At 37.2% G+C, this 24,592-nt stretch overlaps 1 protein-coding gene across 4 annotated transcripts in view; it reads right to left on the reverse strand.

Moving 5' to 3' along the window:
- KCNT2 (potassium sodium-activated channel subfamily T member 2) overlaps nt 1-24,592 on the reverse strand; it is a 172,220-nt gene that overhangs the window by 44,915 nt on the left and 102,713 nt on the right. For all 4 annotated transcript variants that reach the window (XM_052802059.1, XM_052802061.1, XM_052802062.1 and 1 more), the window contains exons 14-20: nt 16,456-16,564; nt 9,578-9,686; nt 5,223-5,279; nt 3,943-4,092; nt 2,575-2,804; nt 1,671-1,887; nt 242-347 (exon numbers count right to left, since the gene is read on the reverse strand). In XM_052802059.1, coding sequence (XP_052658019.1) covers nt 242-347; nt 1,671-1,887; nt 2,575-2,804; nt 3,943-4,092; nt 5,223-5,279; nt 9,578-9,686; nt 16,456-16,564 — 978 coding nt within the window. The remainder of the gene's footprint in view (nt 1-241; nt 348-1,670; nt 1,888-2,574; nt 2,805-3,942; nt 4,093-5,222; nt 5,280-9,577; nt 9,687-16,455; nt 16,565-24,592) is intronic.

The following is a 24,592-nucleotide window of genomic DNA, read 5'->3' on the forward strand; positions in this document are numbered from 1 at the left end:
ATGAAGAGATTTAGCTGTGACATTAAAGGATTTTACCATTAGAAATAGAAAATTGTAGATAAGTTGATATAGACCTGATTAGATGTAAACAAATGCTGGTGATTAAAAGGATGAGAAAATACATTATAACTTAGCAAGTGCTGAACGAACCTCATCTCTAAGCAGAAACCAGAATTTAACTCTTCAGATGCGAGAGACAAATCAGCATGCAGTTTTATCCAGCAGCAGAAACTCCCTTTACCTTATCTAGTCTTAGACAACAGAAGGGTACTTTTTCATGCAGAAGATGACAAAACGTGGGAGAGCTTCCGATATATGGAGAGTAAGGAGGATAGCCTTTGGCATACCTAGGAGAATAGAACAAACATTTTTCAGTATAGCAAATTACTGAAACACAGTTGACTATACAACTGTTTTATGGGACATTTATACCTATGTCTAAGTTTTGCAGTTATCTGGAGATGAGCAGAGTCAAGCACATGAAATAAGCTATGTTTAATAGGATCAAAGGAATATATTTCATAGCTTTGACCAATTCAATACAATTTAGTGAAAGCTATCATGCTCTTGTGGACTAAAGGAATTTTGCTTGTGGTTTTTTTGTATAGGCATCTTTGGAAAGGGGCTGATGTGTCATAGTGTGCTGTCCTAGTGTTTTGAATGCATGTACTGGAAACTTCTAAGGAAGGAAAAAAAGGAAAGCAAGAAAATAGAAAGTTGCGCTACTTCTGCTCTTCCTTCTCCACTTGTCTTTCGAACACTTATCGAGTGAGGTCATTACCTTCTTGCTTTAATAATATACTTTCAACATGATTGGAATAAATTTTAGATAGCAAATCCTTTTGCTGATGAGATGAAATTTCTAATTGGCCTTAGTTTTTAATAAGAGGCCTTTTAAATCCTGGTGTTTCAGCCTGCAGATTTAAGATGACTTGTTCTATTGTTTTTTTCACTGGAGCTTTATGATCTTCCCTGGGGCTTTTCATGCTTGCCACTGTTGGAGATGGGAAACTGTGCTAGGTAAGCCACTGGCTTAATTGTGTATTTCAGCTTTAACATTCCTTTCAGTAATCCCAATAAACATAATTGCTTATCTGCATTGCAGTTACAGGATTGAATCTTCTGGTTTTGAGTAATGCATCATTACTTTCAGTAACATGCTAACAAGCATTTTAAACTAGATGTAGTAGTTTTGTCTTGTACTGCTTTTTTTGCCATTCCTACATTTTGAAGTCAGATGCCTAGCCTCAGTGTTCAACAAGCCTGTTGAATGATCCAATTATCACTGCATTCTCAGGATAGAAGTACTTATCTGTTTACAAATTAGTTGACTCCTGTCTTTATAACTATAGAATGTAAGAAAAATGGGCAAAAAGAATGTTATAAAAAAAAATTGCAATACACAGTTAGATCTTTATAACAGAGTACAGAACATCTCCAGCAAATGGAGGAGTTAATCTGTTTGGGTTTTTTTTTTAATTTTAAAATGGGCATAACAGCATTCTCCTAACAGACAATAGCATTTCATAAAAGGGAATAATTCCATAATTAGCCTTTATGGGTCTTGCTTGCTACAACTGCTTGGATTGATCTGCATGTCAGAGAATTATCTATGCCATTTACATAATATTAGCTTTTCAAATTATGTTGTTTATATTTAATATACATACTCTAAGCCTGTAGAGACTTCATCATCTGATGGGGTAGTTTCATCTTCTGACTGGTCACTGAGCAGGTCACACGTCTGAAGTGAGGATGAGTCTGCAACCTCCAAAACAGGTGCTATACTGGGCCGTCTGCCCTCTTTACCTCCCTCGGAAGGAAGAGCTAGCGTAGGTCTGCTGGATGTTCGGCATCCTGTATCTTGTAAATCGATAGCCACTGTCCCTGAAGTAGTGTTGAAAGGATTTTCTCAATATGGTTGTCAAAACATTTGAATGACATACCCATGTTTAGTGGGGATTACCTGACTACACAGCCAAAGACTGAAAGGAATACTATATTGATTGTGTTTATTACATTAAAATATAACAAATACTTAAACTATATCTGAGGAAGCCTTTACCTGCAAAGTAGCACTTTTTCTGACCATTGAAATATATTTTCTTGTTAACTACCTTTTTAAAATCATACCTTATATAATTAATCCATATTTATATGTATAACAACCTGTAGGTTTTTATTGAGCAAGGACATGTTTTTAATGAAAGAAGCTTATGAAAACTTACTACAAACAACCAGTTATGAATGACAAAGAAATTACCCATGTGATTTTACCAGTTGTTTTGCTTTGCATACATTTTATTATTACTTTTTTATACAACAGTCTTAAGTTGTTTAATTCCATATTGTCAAGTAAAAGAAAAACATAACCAAATTCCGTTGTTGGGGGTTTTTTTGGAAAATACAAGGGCAAGTGTTTAATATTTTTTTCTTTCTGCACACTATTATAATTTCTTATATATTAATTTAAATTATAATTTTAGGAATACAGTTAAAAGATTTAAAATGCATTATTCATTGAGTAAGAATATGTTGTGAGGCTGCTTTTTTTTTTTCTTTTTTTTTACTTACCCATGCTGGCTATTATACTGTGTACAGGTAACCTAGAAGCTCCATGATAAGATAATTTTGATTCTTTTTTTTTTTTATGCTTTTCTTGCTTCTTAAAAGCAGAATTCTCTTCTTTGGTGATATTTATATAAAAGCATATATCTGTAGAACTCATGATATATCGAGGACCTGGATTCAGCAAAATGTTTTTGCTATCTTCCTTTCTAACACCAATCAGACAGACTCCAAACCTTAATTAGAAAAGGAAAGGCATGGTTCATTTTGCATAGTCCCATATATACCAGAATTTCCACTGTCAAAAATGAATCTCCAGTATATTTTTATATTTTGCAGATGATGAACATTTGCAGATTTTTGGATGACAAATATGTTTGAAATATGTTATCTCCTAAATAGGCCACTTCTGATCAAGCAGTTTTTATGAGCTCATGAATCCCTAGACATTTGAATCCAGTGTTTTTCTTAATCCCCATAATATTCTTCTAACGCTGTTCCAGTTGATTTTTTTCTATCAGATGAATAGTTCCTTCTGGGAAAATATTAGTAGAAGAATGGATATATAATATGAAAAAGTATTCATCATGTTAAATTGTTCCATTATTCATATGTAATGGAAACCATTTTCAGAATTCATTTTTGCAATTCACTCCTAGAAGTGTATTTGATTAGTGATAGAAAATAAGGAATTAAAGCCAAAAAAAAAAATCTTTCACTTATTAAGTATGAGAAGAAACTTAGTGTTCAGGGTTTGATTTATGTTCATTTTGTTAAATACATATGAATATACATGCTTTGTATTCAGTTTGTACGTTCAACTCACAGAGCAGCACTGAACAAGTGATGCATGATCTGAACCCTAAAGAAGGTATGTTAGCATCTAACAGAAAAAATATGGTTTTACTTTGAACAATCACCGGAATGTAGCACGTACCACCTTTAAATTGAATTCTGCATAAAATGAACACGCCACAAAGGAAGCCAGATTTCCAGCTGACTCTCAAATAACTAAAAAAAAAAAAATACACTAACACTCTCCCACTCACCCTTTTCTAGTTTGTTTTGGACATGGAAAGTGACTGGTGTTCTCATTTAACCTAAGGTACAATTTTTTTCTGGTTGTCAGGCTTATCCTATATATCCTTTATATTCTATTCTCTCAGACTGAGCTGGCCTCTACAGAACCAACATGAGCTTTTACCTGACCAGCTGTAACTTACACAAAAATATCCACAAAATATATTAGTGGCCAGATATTTAAACCTAGAAACAGAGTAACGTGTAATACTGCACCTTTGAATGCAGACCTACATTGCAGGCAAAACAATGATTTGTTTGAACATTTAATTGTTGATAGGAAAATAAACATACTTTTTATGTGCATGGAAAGAAGCATATGTGAAGCTTTTCCCCTCATACTCAGCAAAAAAAGTACTTTCTTCCAGGTTAATATGATACACTTCGTTACCAGAGCATCTGCCATACATCTTCTGCCATTGTTCTGGTGATTGCTGACTCTCCCTGAAACATATACAGATAAAGAGAATAATTTAAAAGTTCATGTAAAATTCTTATTAATCAGAACAGTATTTCATGGCAATAGAAACTACAAATGTCTATTAAAAAAGTCCCATAGGCTAATCTGAAAGAAGTATTTGAGATCAAAGCTTGGTAAGTACAGAGATTATTTTAATGAAATAAAGAGCGTTTTCTGTTAAGTAATAGGCATATAAGATTATGTACTTTAATATCAGGAGAGATATGGCTGAATTACTTTCAATTCACACCATAATAAGTAGATGCATTGCAATTCAAAGACGACAGGTGAAACCAACAGCACACTCATTCTATTCATAAAGGCAGTCTATTCAGATGCTCCATGGCAGATTGTCTGGTTCCTGTTTGAAGTAGGTAAAGAATCATCAAAAATAACTTATGTAGGAAAGACCCATTTGGCTTTGATCACTTTATCTGTAAGAAAGGTTTTTTTTCTGCATTTGCTTATTGGTTATCTTCAGCATTCACCCTATGGACATTTTGAGTTACTGTGCCTTGTATACTATGACAAATATATACCTTCTTTTCTCTAGTGCAAGAAAATAAATTATTAATTTAAACATATTAAGCATATCATCCTTTACTATATGCAGCTAATGTTCTTTATCCAAATGGACTGTTAGTGGAAATGTTCCAAACCTCAGCTAACACCAAAACTTGCAGACTTGGGGCTTCCATGAACTTCTGACTTTATTAAGTTTCATGTGGAAACAAGGTTCTGCCTGCATGAGTTTTACTGGATATAATGGATTCATCTATACACACATATATATGCAGATAGGACATAAAACTGACAAATGTGCTCTGTTTTTTGCCACTTGGAGCTAAGCTCTCAAGCTATTGGGACATGCTCCTTTGTGCTCATTTATACATTTTCAATATCTTAACACAATTTCTGCTTTTCTTCAATTTACCATTTTTTTCCACCCTCAGTGTAGAAACATTTTGTTCCAAGATGGAAATACGCAAACCATTTTTATTGCAACAGTACTAACAAACAGTGCATTAGGTGTAGAATAGCAGAACTAGAAATGTAATTGCAGAAGAAAATTTTTCCGTATTTCACTTCCCCCTCCCCCCCCCGAAATGTTTACCTGTTTAAAGTCTGCTTGGTTCCAGTTAGTTGTCTAAAAGCTTCCCATGGGGCTGTTCTGTAAAGATCACATTAAGTTCAAGTCAGAAAGGCTTTTCTTCCAATGTTTTGTATAATGATACAAACCCTAATAAAGTTCTATTACTAGATTAGATACTTTGATAACATTTAAAGATGTATGTTAAGATTAATAAATAACATCAATAATAAGATTATAAATAAGATCCAAGGTAGAATTTCGGTGTTTTATAGACTGAGGTTTTGAATTCCATAAACAGCTGAGAAGACAATGGGATTATTTACATCTAGTTTGTTTAATCTGAAAAGTAGCATTACAGACCAAAGCCAGTTCACATAAACAGCAGCAAACTTCATCTTAATTTTAACAGGAAGCTGATCTGGCCAAAGTTGCTTAGAAAATGAACATTTTCCCCAGTCTCCTCATATATTAACACCAGAAGATAAGGTGTTTTCAATTTATGTACATGTGGGGTTTTTTGTTTACTTTTTATTGTATTATCATTCTAATTAGGACAATAGAGAATAACAATTTTTACTGTGCTTTGCTGCTATGTATTGCCTTCAACTTCCAGTAATTTCCCAGTGAACTTACCTTCATGATTATCAGAAATGAGCTTGTATTATTAAGTGTCACACTATTTCTTAATAAATATAGGAAATGTATTCCCTGTGGAATGGGTAGCACTTCATTTGTAAGAGTACAACAAACAGCTGGGACAATGTTTTATCTATGAGCTGTCAATGAACTGTTTCATTCCATTAAAATATACATCACTTAGGTTAAGATCATAACTTCACTAAACTAACAAATGTTAAGAAGGTAGAATTTGAAAGTGGTCATATTTTCCCTTAATGAGTGACTTTTCACCAGGGAAATGACAAAAAGCAAGAAATGTTCTGGTAAGTTCCTTGATAAACTCCTCTGGTTACATGCACCTAAAATACTATGTAAAAAGAAGAGCCATTCCTTGTGGAATGGAGAGGCATAGGTTGTCATTTGAACTTGGTTATCTGTAATAACAACTTGAACATTCCCAGTCACCATACTGAAGTTACTAAACTTGTGAGTCAACAGATAAGGGGCTTCTGGGAATGGAAACCTGAACTAATTATTAAGAAAATCCTCCCAATTACTTTGAATAGACTTTAAAAAGATTACCCAAGGTTGGAAGCAGCTGATTCATTGCAGTCTCCCCGTAATCCAAGTCTGTTCTTTTTATATAAGGAAGTCAATACTAACAGGGGTTTAAAACTCAAGTCCTACATGAAGTTTAATGCAGGTGCCGGTAGTAACCAGGATAATGAAAGGAGAGTTCAACAGGAACCAATGTAAAGGAAAGCAGTTCACTGTTAACATTGGAAGTCTATTTAACAAATGCTCTTCATTATTTAGATCTAATTTAGTATTTAGTTTGGATATAAATGCATGTATAGTTAAAACTTTTATTTGTAAACAATCTATTTTCACTTAATCTTTTTACTTATACTTAGCCAAACTCAAATGTTCATCTGACTTCATCTTTCATATTGTTCAACATTAGAAAATAGTCAAATCCAAAGCAGTTTTATGTCTGCAATACAATGACAACCTGTAGATGAAGCTCAAACCCGACGCCTATCTTGCAAATAAATTTCCCCCTGAAGACAATGAAGTGCAGAATAATTTGTTTTACCAACACTGTTCAAACGCTCTAGAGTCAGTGCAAATCTCAGGTGATGCTTATGAAAAATGTAAGTTTAAAGGGAATTTTTTCTCTAAAACATTAGTGTATACTCAATAAGAGAGTTTGAAAATAAATTTCTTAAGTATAATACTTCTAAAGATCAGATTTATACCTGTATCTAGCTATGAGTTTATTTTAGTTAGCAAGTGTTTAAATCAATTATGGTATTCCACATAAAAATCATGAATAAAAAAGTAAAATAAGTATAAGATTGATAAAATTGGGACAATGAAGTGGTAATTCAGGAAACAGAACTTATTTTCACATATTTAAATATTTTATACGATTTTTTTCAATTATGTGTGATTACTGTCCTTTGAATTTAGAATATTATATTCAAGAAGCATATACTTGTTAAAAATCATTGGTTAAATCTCTAATTGTTAAAGATGATCTTAACTAAACATTCAAGGACACAAAACTTCCAGATTAAACATGGCCTACGTAGCACTCTGTTACAAGCAAGAAGTAAGCTTAAGTACATCATTACTTAATGTTTTCAACAGCACAGTAGGGTTTTTTAATAGGATCACAGCAGTTTAGCAAAAAGATAGCTTTGTCCTCATTTCCTAATTTTGAATGCTTGACTTGGTGACTTTTATCATACATTGAACAGATTTGTGCGCTTGTACAAAACTTAATGAAAAACTAAAATCACAGTTAAATTAGACTCTTGAGAACATAATCCAGCATTTCCAAGGGATTTTTAAAAGTTGTAAGGAATAAAAGGGGAAGAAAAACCTCACCAGTTTGGGAATTATGTACCTTTTTATGTATGGGAATTATGTAAAATTTTAGCAAAAATGAAATTAAGGGAAGTAACAAAAATATTAAATTTGAATGCTTAGAAAGTGATATTTTGGGAGAGAAATACTTGATTTTTTATGGTTTTTATTTTTAGCACTGTGAGGTCAAGACTACTCAAATTTGAAATATTTTTGAAGTTTTTTCCCCTCAAGTGTGTCTGTTTTAAACTTTCACAGATATAGTGTGGTTTTAAAGAACAGTCATATCTATTCAACAAATTAGTTTAGCATTAATACCCATGCTGCAAGATGTCCAGTTTGCCATTTCTCAGTATTCTGGAGCCCATCTGAGATTAAATGCTCTGATGAGTGCTGACTAAAGTAAAATGACAACTAGACATTTTCACTGTTCCAGTCTTTCTGTATTTATACAGCAAGCTTGTATGTTTCTGTAAGAAGGATTCAAAGTAATGCTGACAACTATCTGTGCAAAATTTTTTTTTTTGCTGAGTCTACAATGACCAGACTAGAAATCAGTTACTTTAACAACCCTGATCATGTCAATTAATTCTGACTGCAAAAGAAATAAGAGCTTTTGCATTCTACTGTAGTTACTTTGCATCATAGTTGGGAATCTGTATAAATGATCAATATGCCTGTGTTAAAAATGAAATGCTGAAGTTCTTAAGTACAGCAGAAAACAGACTCCATTTTGTATGTCTGGTTTTGTGCTAACGGAAAATTCTCTGCTAACTGTTAGGAATACTACTCTTCTTTCATGTACATATAATACAAAATAAATGAAAAAGGCTCTGTGTTCTGTGCATGTCAGATAATGAAAACTAGGCACATGAAGAATGTATTCCACCATGATTCTCAGGAGGCATGGAAACAGTATTTTGTTGTCGTCTTACTAACAGATTCTAGTACAGACAGTGCCATTAAAATCTTGACATTCATTGTTCTTGGTAGTAAAAGTTCTAGCAATAATTTCAGTTTTCCCCATCCTGGGCACAGGGGAATACCACAAATGCCATATAGAAGGTTAAATAACTCTGCTTGTAAATATCAAGATATTACTGGGACCACGGTTACTTGAAAAAAATTATGCATTTTGCTAGACTCTCAAATGTATTCTTGTGCAGTCTATATGCACCTATTCTATTTCTACACATATATTTGAAGATTTACTCTTTAATGCCTCTCTCTGTCCACAACATTTTAATAAGAATACCTTATTATTCCAAGAATATAGCATAACACGGATACATTAGATGTGGTAAAATTATTTTGGTAAATATAGAGAGGTTCTACTGTGACTACGCGGTCTGTAGAGACACCGCAATTCTGTACCCCTTCCAGCAGTGTGGTTATAGTCTTAAAAACCCTTTCTTCACATGTGTATTTGCTTGCTTCTTAACATACGGGCACTGAACAGCAAATAATATTTTATACGTTATCAGAAAAAAATTTTTTTAGCTCAGTGAATAAGAATTTTTATATGTATACAAAAACAGACCTTCAAATAAACATATTAAAATAGGTATTCTTGGGTCTTGTTTGTGTTCTTAGGTAGAACTGTGTGATAGATCCACAATTCAACCTACTAAATTGGAAACACAAATTTTTCATACCTTCTGTTGTAGAAGTGGCACAACAGCATGCAACAGATGTTAAATATGGGGGGAGTTCTCTTTGAAATTACAATATCTTGAGTAAAACATCCTGATGCTTTTATTGTGCAGAAAATTCCAACTTCCTTTTGAAAACTGTAGTTGTCTGGGAGTTCAGGGTAAGCTATTTTCCAAAGAATATCAGCTATAACTTTTACAAGGTGGGTTTTTTTTATGGTAGTATATACTTACTGTCCCCTAGATGTATGAACCAGCAGAGTGATTAATGTAGAGGTAGCTGGGCATATACAATTTAGAGCTAGCATAGCGTATTTGAATTCCTCTTCACACACAACATGATCTGTAGAAAAAAAGAAGATATAAATTGTTTCACAAAAATACTTTCCATTGAACAGAATTACCAATTCCTTTCCTTGTCTAGGAAAATGGTGAAGATAGGGACAATCAAAATTTGCCTCCAGATCTTCATCTTCCACTTGAACCTGGAGAGCAACTGTGTATGATTTGCTCCATCTATGCTCGCTCTCAGATTGCATGAGTAAAGTTAATTTTGCATCCAGTTCATACTTTCTGTCCTGCAGCTACACACGGAGAGGATGCAATGGCTCTGCGAATCCCACTTCCCCTATCTTGCTGCACTAGTTGTATGAGTAAGCCACGTAGCATACTCTAGTCTGCATATTTTGCACCTTCTGAAGTTTTGCATAAACTGGTATAGAGACATCAAGCATTGTACATACATATAATGTTGTGTTCAGGAAATAGCATACTTAGGACACTGCAGTGCAGGAGTGCCGATGATCAGATAGGCTGTACTGGCTTGCAGACTGGTTGTTTGGCAGTGACTCTGGGATTTTGCACTGAACTTCAGTGTGTGACGTAGATTTGACCAACATCTCCCTCAGGAACTGCTAACAGCTGCTGCCTCCTATGCATGGGGGCGGGGGGGGTGCTGTCTTGTCTTTTCCAGTTTTTTACAACTTTGCATTCTTTTTACCCCAGTCCTTGTCTGGCTTTTGTAATCACAAAATTGTGCTTTATTTTTGAGAGTCCTTACAAGAAAGCACGTCTGCACATTAGTACTTGCTGAGATGGAACAGTGCGATAGACATACCTACTTCTTTCTGTCTTTTAATGGAATTTAGGGGAGGGGAAATGAGAAGAGAAAGCAACAGAGGCATTATATCTAGTCCTCTATATTGGCTTATACTTAAAACTGTCAAATCTTCTGTACATGCTTTCAGTATTGTATGAATTATTATTCAACGTAGATGGCTAGTGCTTAAAATTCAGATCACAGTTAAATGCTCTCCAGTGCTGGTGATGGCAAGAAAAGGAACTAGAAATTACTCTTAAATGTCATTCACGTATACCTGACAGTATTAAAATAGATACAAGAAGGGATAAGCACAAAACTTACAACTTAATTAAACTTCCTGTCAGTGTAGAAAGTTAGTCATAAAGGTTTTCTAAGGTCATGAAGGCATTTATTGCATGCTAAGTATTTTTTTTTCTTCTGAATTTAATGTTTGATTCAGTCTATGTTATTTCAATGGGAGCAGAATTTGCTTCTGATGAGAAAGGATAATACAAGTAGTGCAGCTAATGAACAAAACATAAGCCATATGAAAACTGCTGACTAAAAGTAAGCAAATAATCTCCCCACCTAGATCTGAGCTGTCTACATACCTCTGCTTCTAGTTGCACTAATGTATCATTGAAATCCTTAGAGCCACCTTACCTCTCTAACTAAGCTACTTTCTAGATAGAATTTATAGTACAGCTATAAGCACGCCACTTACTGAAAACAAAAGTTAGGGCATACTTTGCATGCCTTCTCTATTCCTTTTTTTGAAATTTCTAGAGGCTTTTCAGTAACAGAATAATTGACTAGTGAAAAGAGAAATCCATTCTCTCATTTTCTGAAGATCAAGGCCTATTTAAATGTCATAGGGAAAGAACGAATTTAGTTATATAAAGACCCTGTCAAATATAGAACAAAATGAGTTTTCCTCCCCTAAATATATTTCAGTTATAGCAATTAAATATTTCCTGCAGAAAACATTTCAGACAGAAATGTGTTCTTTTAGTTGACCATGTGCCATTAATAAATCTATCTGAATTTTAAACTAGAGATTTTGAGAGAGTAAGGCATAGTCTACTGCTTGGATGGAATATATACATTCCATTGCCATTAGTCAGATGGCAAAGTTTTATGAAAGTGAATATTGACTTCCTGATATTGCAGGAATGAGAATTCTCTATATTTTTGAATTTGTATAGGATTTTGCCAAATAACCTCCCCTTATTTTTTGTTTAGAATGTTGTTATATTAATGCTAATACTTTTGAAAATAGGAGCAAGAAAAAATATACATGAGAATTTTCATCATCTCTTATTTCAGATCTTGTACTTGAACCAAATTGTACATGCTGACCTAAATATATAAAAATGAGAATGAATAAATCACGGATGGCACGATGCAAATGAAAAGTAGATCTCAGACTTAAATCCTCTATATATTCTAACATATTGGTAGACTTTTGGGATGGATTTTACGTAAAATATCATGTTAACAGAGAATATAGCACACAGCAAACAGATTGCTGTCCTAATAGTTGTCTTAATCTCATATGTGTAAGAGATTCATGTTGCGTTGTCAAGTGTTTTTGCATCAGAAGCCATGGAGCCGGGGCTCATAGGACTACCTCCACTCCTACTGCAGACTTTTAGACTTTGTGTGAGCTATTTATGCCCTTCATGATGTTTTATGCATTTGTAAAATGGGTATATGAAGGTAACAGCCTACCTACTTCCGAACTGTTTTGAAGCTTTTGAATTCTCAGAGGTACTTTGAGAACATGAGGTGAAGGATTCTTCAGTGATCTGATTACCATGATTAGGACTATTGTAGCCATTTGAAACATGAGGAGAGGTGCTATGGGTTTCTCCTCTTGGCTGGAGTAAGTTCTTGTATTAGACACAGATCAGGTCAAAAATAACTTGCTCATTTCTCCAATTATCTGACAGATTATAGTTTGCCTGTAATGTTACTGTGTTTTATATTTATGTTCAGGACTTCTTGTGGAGCTGTGGTGAGGGTTATACAGAACTTTATCTGATGCTTTCTCTTCTAAAGTGAGTAGGGAGGAAGCTGGGTGACAGCTCTCCCACTCCTCATGTCTGGGACATCAGTCAGGTCCTGTGACAGCAGGTACTAGAATCGTTATATTACTCATTCAGTTGGCAGTGAAGCAGCAAAGGAAACTGCATTTTATCTTGAATTAAATATTAAATACGCCAAATCAGTTTACCAAACAGAAGTATTTTGATTGCATTTATACTAAAGAAATATTCCATTTAGAATTTCCAGAAGCTGTAGTTTCTGTTGAAAATATATTTTGACAGAAAATTTGTTGCTAAGTCTGTCTCAAATAGATGTAGCAATGCAGTGCCATGAGTTATGACTTCTGTAATGTTCCTGAAGATAAAACAAAATACTGATTTATGCCTGCAGCATCAGCCATGTAGTAAGAATGTCCTAGACCTGACACAACTATTCTAAGAAACCTTACTTTTGTCAATTTGATAAGTTAACATGATCATTACCAGACACAGAAAAATGCCCATCCATTATCTCTAGACTATTTTTATTTGTAATTGGATAGATTAATCATCAGATGCATTCAATATCCATTCTGGTGAGTCTGGACTATGTTCTTTTCGAAAAAAATACTGAAGGTTTAATGTCAGCCTTCACCAGTCTGTGCTAATTCATTGGTGCATTTTGAATAAAAAGAGAATGTCAAAATGTATCCCCAGTTCCTCGAATTGTGATTATACATAATTTCTGAATATTCAAGGTAAAGGCGATTAATTTATTTTCTAGCAAATATATAATGGTTTTAAGTTCAACTCAGAAAATATGCAATTTACTCCAGTCTCTGAATTGCATAAATATATTGCTCTGCTGTGGACAGTCTTCACTATATTTCATGTTTGTGCTGAAATGCAAGGCCAGATGCATGCATTAAGGGTACATGGCCTTTTGTAGACCCATGTGTTCAAAGGAAAGGCAGGAAGATTAAGAAAACCATATGTAACTGCCAGTGAAGGAAAATGCAGTATTAGTGAAAGAAAAACTGGGCGTGTCAAGGCATTTGTATATTGGAAATTACTAAGGAGTAATCAAAGCATTTCAGCTTAAGACATAAGATGGTTAACAACAGTGATACAGCGTTTCATTGCCCATCCGATAACTGTCATGTTAGAGTCACTGTATTTATAGAGTGTTCACACCTTGAACTTGCAAAGGAGTTTGCTGACACAAACACTTATGCCCTACGCTTTTCATATTCCACTGAAGAATCATATTCAAACACAGAGAAGTATTTCCATTGTATTAATATAAGCGTAAGTTCCTATTTTAAACAAAGTAGTTAAACTCCACTGTAAAAAATAACAGAGAAAACACAGGATGGCGTCAGGTGGAAAGACAGGAAACATGCCTTTCTGACAGGCCATATTACCCTGTGCAAAGTGTCTCCATTCTCTTGCTGTGATGACAAGAATAAGTTCTCGTACTCTCATTAAAGAAAGGAAGAATGTACAAGTCTTGTCTACCAGATAGGAATAAATTATAACAATTACTTGTCCTATATACTGTTTCTGAAGCCTAAGGCAGAAAATCTCCAGGATGCTATTCTACAGGAAAATGCAGTCAGGGTCTAAATTTCAGGACTGTCTCATGCAATCTAAGATGACTGATGAACCTAATATAAGCTGCTGAGAAACTGGGCTTCTAGTGTTTTATAGATTTTCAATGTAGTTAAAAGTTAAACTTTTGTTAGGGGGACTTTCTGAAACTCCTTGGCTGTATTTTTCCTACATTCAGAAACTTTCTTTTTGACAGTTATAGTCTCTAAATCTGTGTGTAAAGAAAAAAAAAAAAAAGAAGAAATCTATTACTGAATATTTCAGGTTCATAAAAATGCACAATATTGTTTTGGGAAACCTCCAGGAGTCATTTTTTAAAGGAATATCAAATTTAAAAGACGCTTTTGCATTAAGGCAGTAATAAAGCAGTCCTTGATGATAATAGGAAAAGCACTTAGAAAAATGTTCCGTATGGTTATGAGAAATTTTATTCATAAGCACTCTGGACAGGGCTATAGTCTGCATCCCCCACTGGGCACGTATTCAAGAATAAAGAAGAGTTGGATGAGATTAATAACCAAAGTAGAGTCCTCTTAGGAGAATGTATGCAAACAAATGTTATTCTCATGACTGTATCAGTGGCCTAACCATTTGCAGTAGGTAAGCATCCAGTGGTGATGTTTATACCATGTTCATAACATTGCTGAATTTAAAACTGCATTAAAAATTTCCTGTGCTTTCTATGAGTAATATTAAATTAATCTTGAAGGAAGGCTTGTAATTCTCTGCTTTTACTGTTGTGCAGAGAGTGTGTAGAAATGGATGCAGTGACGCCCGTGATCCATGTGAAATTCTTTTGGAATGTAAGGTGCTATATAAATATTTAGACTTACAACACAGCATTACTATAATTAATATTAGAGGGGCCTAATGAGGCACAGAATATATAAGGTCTCCTCAAGCCCCTGAAGAACTACAAAACATAAATGAAGGCAGTAAGATACCAGATTGGTTAAACTCAGTTGAAGGAAATATTACAGAAAGAGGTTTTGGTTTTTCTGTTGTTGTTTGCTTTAAAAAAAAAAATATGGTCCCAATTCTCAATCTGAGACTTAGATACAAAAAATTACCTGTTTTGCAAGTCTAGTTATATATAAGCTCCTACAGAGACAAACCATCAAGAATAATGAAACTCTCTTAAAAATACAATTACAAACAACAAATTAACACAGTTACCGATTAAAAAAAAAGTGGCCATGGGTAGGGAGAAGAGATTATGTTTGTGCTGTGTGGTTTTAAGGGGGAGATGAAAAGCACCATCATTCTTGTCACAGCATGAGTCTTATTCCCTGTTGCGCCATCTCAGAGTTTCAGATTACACTTTTATAACTTCAGAACTGCTATCGATGCTTTTGCCCTTCTTTCCAACCTAGTGGTAAATTCAGTAGCTTTTAAAAATACAGCTTTAACTGTTGCTCTGGAATTGTTCTGCACTGGAATTTACTTTTTCATCACATTCTGGGATGATGGAAGAGACTAATATTTTTCCATAGAGATTTTTTATTTTTGCATGAATCAGCAATCTTTTCTTCCTTAGAATACCTTCAAGAAAACTGAATTTTCAAAATTACAGCTGAAAAGGAAAGCTTTGCTTCTCCTTCATAGAGATATTTTCTCAAAGATAAGCAAAATGAGTTCATTATAAAAGTATTTGTGCAGTTTTGCCCATGAGGATATATATGTCTGTATGTACATATATACGTATGTGTGTGTGTGTTTACATATAGGCAGAGCGAGAGACACCTACCTACATAGTGTGGAGGAAAAATTTCTCAGATTAAAGCTGGTATTCTCTTATAAGAGAGGATTTGTTTGGATTTCTTAATGTCATTTTGCATTTTATGTCATAGTTTCCAAGACACACATTTTACTGGATATAAAATTAAATTATATGTCTCTTTCCAAAATACTGGAAAGCAATTAAAATAATGTTTTTCATACCACTTAGGAAAAAAAACCAGTCCAATGGGAAGATTTTTTTTTAATTGTTTCTTGGATAAAATTTGGCCTTTTCTAAGCAGATCTTCTCATATAGCCCTTAGGATGTTTTAGTAGACAGAAACAATTTAAAGACATGGATACAGCAAGCTGGAAACCTATCTGGATCTATAATTAAGGAGTAACAATGTGTTATGTATCAAATAATTCTACTCTGTATATTAGGTAACATTAAAGAGTAATAATCCTTGAAAGTGCTTATAAATAAGATTTCAATGTAAAACATGACATTTTACTGATAGGATATATGCAGCCCATGTTATTTTACAACACTGCACTCTTAACCTGCTTCTAACCAGCAAATATGCCTAGGGAATCTCACTTTTCTTGTGCGTTTATGAAGGAAACTGCCAAATACTAACAAGTGCTTCCAATGGTTGAAATCTTACACTTACCTGCAAACTTGATGTGGAATTTATTCTCAGGTTTCAGTATTTGGACATACAAAGGACAATTTGGAGCAAAGTCTTTAACTGCCCATGCTCTTAAAATGGTTTGATGATCCTAGAATAAAAAGTATGAAGTGATGACAGTGAAATACCAATAACCATGTTACATTAGAAAAAAAACCTCGTCAGACTGACTCCATTGAAGAAAACTCATTTTAAGACTATAAAATACCAATGGTGTGGATGTTCACATACCTGTTACATAAGTAATATTATTTATTATGTATATTACATATATTTAAATACATAAATATATATACACATACACAGACAATCCAGTAATTCTGCAGACACAGACAAGGCTGAGGTACTCTCAGTGTTCACCAACAAGGTCTCTCAGGCCTCTGCTTTGAAGCAGGCTTCAAGGAGGAGAAGAATCATCAGCAGTGGATGATTTTGGACATGGATTGTGCCAGAGAACTCAACCCATACAAACCCACAGGATCAGTTGGGTGCAGAGCGAGGAGGCCAATGTCCTTGTACGGTTGCTTTCTTATCTTTGAAAGGTTGTGGAGCCTGGGGGAGGTCTCCAACAACGGCAGAAAAATTAATAGTTTTACCCGTCTTCAAACAAAAGGATGATCTGGGGAGTTACACCTCTGGGCACATGAATGCTGTGTCTCAAGACAGTATTCTCATTTCCACGTTGTCGTGGTTTAACCTCAGCCAGCAACTAAGCACCACACAGCCGCTCACTCACTCCCCCCCCACACCCAGTGGGATGGGGGAGAAAATCGGGAAAAAGAAGCAAAACCTGCGGGCTGAGATAAGAACGGTTTAATAGAACAGAAAAGAAGAAACTAATAATGATAATGATAACACTAATAAAATGACAACAGTAATAATGAAAGGATTAGAATGTACAAATGATGCGCAGTGCAATTGCTCACCACCCGCCGACCGACACCCAGCTAGTCCCCCCGAGCGGCGATTCCCCGCCCCCACTTCCCAGTTCCTATACTAGATGGGATGTCACACGGTATGGAATACCCCATTGGCCACTTTGGGTCAGGTGCCCTGGCTGTGTCCTGTGCCAACTTCTTGTGCCTCTCCAGCTTTCTTGCTGGCTGGGGATGAGAAGCTGAAAAATCCTTGACATTAGTCTAAACACTACTGAGCAACAACTGAAAACATCAGTGTTATCAGCATTCTTCACATACTGAACTCAAAACATAGCACCGTACCAGCTACTAGGAAGACAGTTAACTCTATCCCAGCGGAAACTAGGACACACATTCAGACATTACATGAGTGGAAAACTATATGGGTAAAATGCTGGTTAGATGGTTGGAGTCTTAGGGCAGTGGTAAATGGCATGTACTCTACCCAGAGACCTGCGGCAAGTGGGGTGTCACAGGGATCTGCACTGGAACCTGTTCTGTTAAACATCTTTATCCATGACTTGGAGGAGGTGAAAGAGTGCACACTCAGCAGGTTTGCAGATGATACCAAACTGGATGAAACAGTCCAAACACTTGAGGGCACGACTGCCATTCAGATCGACCAAGTTAAGATGGAGGAATGGGCTGACAAGAACCTCATGAAATTCAGCAAGGGCCCAAGCAGAGTCCTGCCTCTGGACTGCGCAACCACCTGCACTGGCACGGGCTGGGGGCTGACTGGCTGGGCAGCAGCTCTGCTGGAAGGGACCTGGTGGTCCTGGCAGAGAGCGAGCTGAGCAGGGGCTGGCAGTGTGCCCTGACAGCAGAGGAGGCTGACAGCATCCTGGGCTGTTTTAACAGGAGCACAGTGACTAGATGGAGGGCAGTGATTATCCTCCTCTAGTCAGCACAACCTAGACTGAATCTAGACACTGCATCCAGTTTGCAGGCCCTCAATAAAGCAGACGTATAAGCTGGACTGAGTTCAGCAGAGGGCCACCAAGATGGTCAGGGGCAGAAGCAGAGGTCCTGTGAGGAGAGGCTGAGGGAATGGAGCTTGTTCAGCCTGCAGAAGAGATGGCTTCAGGGGGGCCTAAGAGCAGCCCCCAGTACCTACAGGACGGTTACTGAGCAGATGGAGCCAGGCTCTGCACAGTGATGCATGGTTGGAAGACAAGAGACAATGGATGTAAGTTGAGAAGAGAGATTCAGGCTGGATATGAGGAGAAACCTTTTCCCCATGAAGACAGTCAGGCAGTGGAGCAGGTTGTGCAGAAAGGCTATGTTGTCTCCACCCTTGGACACTTTCCACACCAACCTAGATAAAGCCCTGAGCAAATGTGGTCTGTGTTCGCAACTAACCCGTCAGACACAAGACCTCCTGAGATTCCTTCCAACCTCCATTATCTTATGATCCTAGTATAATATATTCTATTTGTTGGAATGCAGAATAGAGGGTTTGTTTCCAGAAGTCTTCTACTAATAAGGTATTTTGTCCCTCTCCTATCTTTCTGCAAGTGTTGGGGATGGTATAATTTGGAAGGGGTGGCATTTAGATGTGGAAGAATCGTGTGAAAACTTAGATGGTAGTGATGAGTCATGTCTAATTAATCAAGAATGATGTATTAGATATGTCCTTCCAAAGAGACTCAGAATTTAAATAACATTAAATGAGGACATCAGGAATTAAGAGTTTCAAGTTGTGGATAATTCTAAAAAATAATCAGCTCAATTAAAAACAGATCTACATTATTGTGCAACTAAAACATTTGCATAACTGATGTCAGAATTTAGCCAGCTACTGACCAAAGGATTCCAATAGATTTCTGAGCCTGTTAGTTTTTGTACTTATTACCACGCATCAAGAGTGAGTTAACTGCAGGATGATTACTGCTATCCCATAAAAGTAAAGTATGTGATAACACATTCATATATTGAATTTCATGAAATATGGCTAATTTCAGTGTATCAGCCATCAGTTTTTATTTCAGAACTAAAAAGGAATATTTGAGCGTTGCACATAGGAAGCAATACTTGGGTTGAAATGCCTTGCCTAGTCATGAAATTGGTGGTATTAAAAGATAAAATATAAAGAATGATTCATTATGTTTGCAGCATCAGCAATAAGACAAGCTTTCAGACTCATGAACACAAGGGAAAAATCTCTGCCTGGAACAGAGCACAATTGACATTTTCAAACCATAATATTTCAATGTCAATTGAGATGTTAGCAAGTACTTTTTCTATTAGAAATACTAGAATGAAGTCCTAAGAGGAAGATCTTCTCAGGATGGTAAAATATATTATTTCACATTTTTCTTATTAACAGTTTCATAGACGTAGGATTGCTGTGCCCATTCAGGAGCTTTCAGAACTTGGATGTACCCTGCTATAAGGTTTCCTTGTATGCAGTCACTTTTTCTATAGCATATGGTGACTTATCCTCCTTAGGGGTTTTTTTTATATTTAGGGCTTTTTGTCATTTTTTCTGAAGGGAATGAACTGCCAACACACCTTAGAAGTAGCAAATGACTGGGTAATGGGATAGATGATGGCCATACAGATATACTACAGGAAGAGTAAGAGATTTAGGAGTGGATGTGGGACAGATTTCAAAAACCTGTGTTGTTGAAGATATTACCTTATCTTTTTATGCAAAAGGTGTCAGGGAAACATATTCAGAGTCACTTGCAGTGACGGTGTGGCTTCACTGCACAGGGTTTGACATTACCAGTTTCCTCCCTTCCTTTCCATAGCAATCATTCACAGACCACATTGGCTTGCAAAAGAGGTGAGAAAAAGCTGTTTCCTGTATGCCATATGCATAGAAATATAGCTTATATACAATGAAATACAGGTGACTTATTTTTTTCATTCTTGAGTATTACATACCTGCGCCAAGATTAAATTTATTGGATAAACCAAAACTGTACCAGTAAATACAATTTCGGTTGTACATTTCACACTAACTTTACTCTTCCACTTTTCTTCTCAACGTTAGCTATTTTATTTGAATTTTTTTTTTTAATTATTTTGTCTAAAAAGCCTGGTTTTGTCAGAAGGTGCAAGAATTGTTAAGAATGAAGAACGCTTATTAAAATGATTCAAATGACACCATTTTATTAAAAAACCAAACAAACCTAGACCCATAGAAGTGAGTGTTGTAAAACTAAAACCATGAATCTCAACATTAAATATTTTTAGATAATTGTATAGGAAAGGGAAAGACTCCTTAAAATTAAAATCTCTTGATGATTACTTCACACATTTGCAGTTTTAACACTGCGAAATATGTATTGCTTTCCATTTGCTAACTCTTTTTTGAAGAAGCAGTCTACACATATGTAATATATATAAAATGGATACTAAAATGCCTTATATAGCTTCATAAGATCAACTCAGTGTGATGTACTGTTAATATAATAACCTTGTATTATTGTTTCATTTTCTCACTTTTCACTTGGTATATACACGTGTTTGTGTACAAAAGCTGGTTATGTGGGCTTCCACGTTTTTTTCACTCAGTTACTCTCCCAGATTCTACCCTGGAGAAGTATTCCAGGGAAGAGAAATTAAAATACAGATAGGCACTTTAAGTGATTTCTTAGATTCAGTCTCTTCATATAGTATTGGTGATGCTCTGTTTTACATATGTAGCAATTTCTACACTATATTGCAGTGACGTTAAAAAATGTTCACATTTTTCCCAAGTAAAAAGGAGGTATATATGTACATACTATAAACAGAGATAACTGAAACAAAATTATGCTTCTATTCACGTTATACAATATATGCTTCTTTGGGAGATGAGGGAAAAAATATATTCTCTTCTGTGTGCTTTCCATGCAATGCATTGCAGTCAGTGATCAAAAATTACCACTGATACTGATGGTGATTAATATAGAGCTGATATTTCAGTTCACGTACTAAGAGCTGTACATTTTAAAGTGGGTGTAACAGGAATTTAAGTCATGAGAACTCAAAGCAAGACATTGATTTAATATATATTTTAAAATAATTCTGTTAATTTTTTTCTTGCCATAACAACTTGATACATTAGTTATATCTTCCTATGCAATGCATCCATCTTGTGATGCTATTAGGGCAGTGTAACTTAGATTACCAGTATAGAATCATAGAATCATAGAATCATTTCGGTTGGAAAAGACCTTCAAGATCATCGAGTCCAACCATCATGCATGCCCACTAAACCATGTTCTGGAGTACCTTGTCTACGCGCTTTTTGAATACCTCCAGGGATGGTGACTCAACCACTTCCCTGGGCAGCCTAGTCCAATGTCTGACAACCCTCTCAGTAAAGAAATTTTTCCTAATATCCAACCTAAACCTCCCCTGCTGCAACTTGAGGCCATTTCCTCTCGTCCTATCTCCAGCCACCTGACAGAAGAGACCAGCACCCACCTCACTACAACCCCCTTTCAGGTAGTTGTAGAGAGCGATAAGGTCTCCCCTCAGCCTCCTCTTCTCCAGACTAAACAGCCCCAGTTCCCTCAGCCGCTCCTCATAAGACTTGTGCTCCAGGCCCCTCACCAACTTGGTTGCCCTTCTCTGGACACGCTCTAGCAGCTCAATGTCTTTCCTGTAGTGAGGGGCCCAAAACTGAACACAGTACTCGAGGTGCGGCCTCACCAGTGCCGAGTACAGGGGAACAATCACCTCCCTGCTCCTGCTGGCCACACTATTTCTGATACAGGCCAGGATGTGATTGGCCTTCTTGGCCACCTGGGCACACTGCTGGCTCATATTCAGCTGGCTGTCAACCAGCACCCCAGGTCTTTCTCTGCCGGGCAGCTTTCCAGCCACTCTTCCCCAAGCCTGTAGCGCTGCATGGGGTTGCTGTGACCCAACTGCAGGACCCGGCACTTGGCCTTGTTGAACCTCATACGATTGGCCTCAGCCCATCGATCCAGCCTGTCCAGATCCCTCTGTAAAGCCTCCCTACCCTCAAGCAGATCGACCCTGCCTCCCAACTTGGTGTCGTCTGCAAACTTGCTGAGGGTGCACTCAATCCTCTCGTCCAAATCATCAATAAAGATATTAAACAGACAACACTTGTGACCTGCCGCCAACTGGATTTAACCCCATTCACCACAACCTTCTGGGCTCGGCCATCCAGCCAGTTTTTCACCCAGCCAAGAGTACACTTGTCCAAGCCATGAGATGCCAGCTTCTCAATGAGTACACCATGAGAGACAGTGTCAAAGGCCTTGCTGAAGTCAAGGAAGATAACATCCACAGCCTTTCCCTCATCCACTAGGTGGGTCACCTGGTCATAGAAGGAGATCAGGTTGGTCAAGCAGGACCTGCGTTTCATAAACCCATGCTGACTGGGCTTGATCCCCTGCTTGTCCCGGACTTGCCATGTGAGTGCTTTCAAGACAAACCGTTCCATAATCTTCCCCAGTACCGAGGTCAGGCTGACAGGCCTGTAGTTCCCCGGATCCTCCCTCCGACCCTTCTTGTAAATGGGAGTCACTTTGGCAAGCCTCCAGTCCTCTGGGACCTCCCCTGTTGACCAGGATCGCTGACAGATGATGGAGAGCGGCTTGGCAAGCACCTCCGCCAGCTCCCTCAGTACTCTTGGATGAATCCCATCTGGTCCCATAGATTTGCAAGTGTCCAGATGGCATAGTAGGTCACTATTTCCTCCTGGATTAAGGGGGGTATATTCTGCTCTTCATCCTTGCCTTCCAGCTCAGGGGGCAGAGTACCCTGAGGATAACTGGTCTCCCTATTAAAGACTGAGGCAAAGAAGGCATTAAATAGCTCAGCCTTTTCCTCATCTCTAGTGGCAATGTTCCGTTCTGTATGCATTAAAGGCTAGATATTCTTTTGGGGATTCTTTTTACTGTTAACATATTTGTAAAAACATTTTTTGTTGTCCCTTAAGATAGTGGCCAGATTTAGTTCTAGCTGAGCTTTTGCCTTTCTAATTTCCTCTGCGTATGATCTAACAATATCCCTGTACTCCTCCCAAGTTGCCTGCCCTTTCCTCCAGAGATGATAAACTCTCCTTTTTTTCTTAAGTCCTAGCAAAAGCTCCCTGTTCAGCCAGGCTGGACGTTTTCCTCGGCGGTTCGACTTGCAGCACATGGGAATAGCCTGGTCCTGAGCCATTAAGATTTCCTTCTTAAAGAATGTCCATCCCTCCCGGACCCCTTTGCCCTTCAGGACCGTCTCCCAAGGGACTCTCTCAACCAGTGCCTTGAAGAACCCAAAGTTTGCCCTCTGGAAGTCCATAGTGGTGGTTTTGCTGACCACCTTCTTTGCCTCACCAAGAATTGAAAATTCTATCATTTCATGGTCACTAAGCCCAAGACGGCCTCTGACCATCACACCTCCCACCAGTCCTTCCCTGTTCATAAAGAACAGATCTAGCAAGGCTCCTCCCCTGGCTGGCTCACCCACCAGCTGTGTCAGGAAGTTATCTTCCACACACTCCAGGAACCTCCTAGATTTTTTACTCACTGCTGTGTTGTATTTCCAGCAGATGTCTGGAAAGTTGAAGTCCCCCACGAGAACAAGGGCACACGATTCTGAGACTACTGCCAGCCGCTTGTAGAAAGATTCATCCGTCTCTTCAACCTGGTCGGGCGGTCTATAACAGACTCCCAGCACAATATCTGTCTTATTGGCTTTCCCTCTCATCCTCACCCATAAGCACTCCACCTTGTCATCAGAATCATGTAGTTCTGAACAGTCAAAACATTCCCTAACATAAAGAGCCACCCCACCACCTCTTCTACCTTGCCTGTCCCTTCTGAAGAGCTTGTAGCCAACCATTGCAGCACTCCAGTCATGGGAGTCGTCCCACCATGTTTCCACGATGGCGACTAAGTCATATCTATCCTGCTGCACGATGGCTTCTAGCTCCTCCTGTTTATTGTGCATGCTGCGTGCATTGGCACAGATGCGTTTGAGCTGGCCTATCGAATCCACCCCTAACATTGGCATGCTGCCCCCAAGCTCATCTGTGGTGCACCTAGTTTTATCCCTTACTCCCTTCAAATCTAGTTTAAAGCCCTCTCTATGACCCCCACCATCTCATGAGCGAGGATTCTTTTACCCCTGCTGGAAATACAACACAGCAGAGAGTAAACAATCTAGGAGGTTCCTGGAGTGTGTGGAAGATAACTTTCTGACACAGCTGGAAGGTGAGCCAACCAGGGGAGGAGCCTTGC

Source organism: Harpia harpyja, chromosome 11 (assembly GCF_026419915.1).
Source record: "Harpia harpyja isolate bHarHar1 chromosome 11, bHarHar1 primary haplotype, whole genome shotgun sequence".
In the NCBI taxonomy this organism is placed as follows: domain Eukaryota; kingdom Metazoa; phylum Chordata; class Aves; order Accipitriformes; family Accipitridae; genus Harpia; species Harpia harpyja.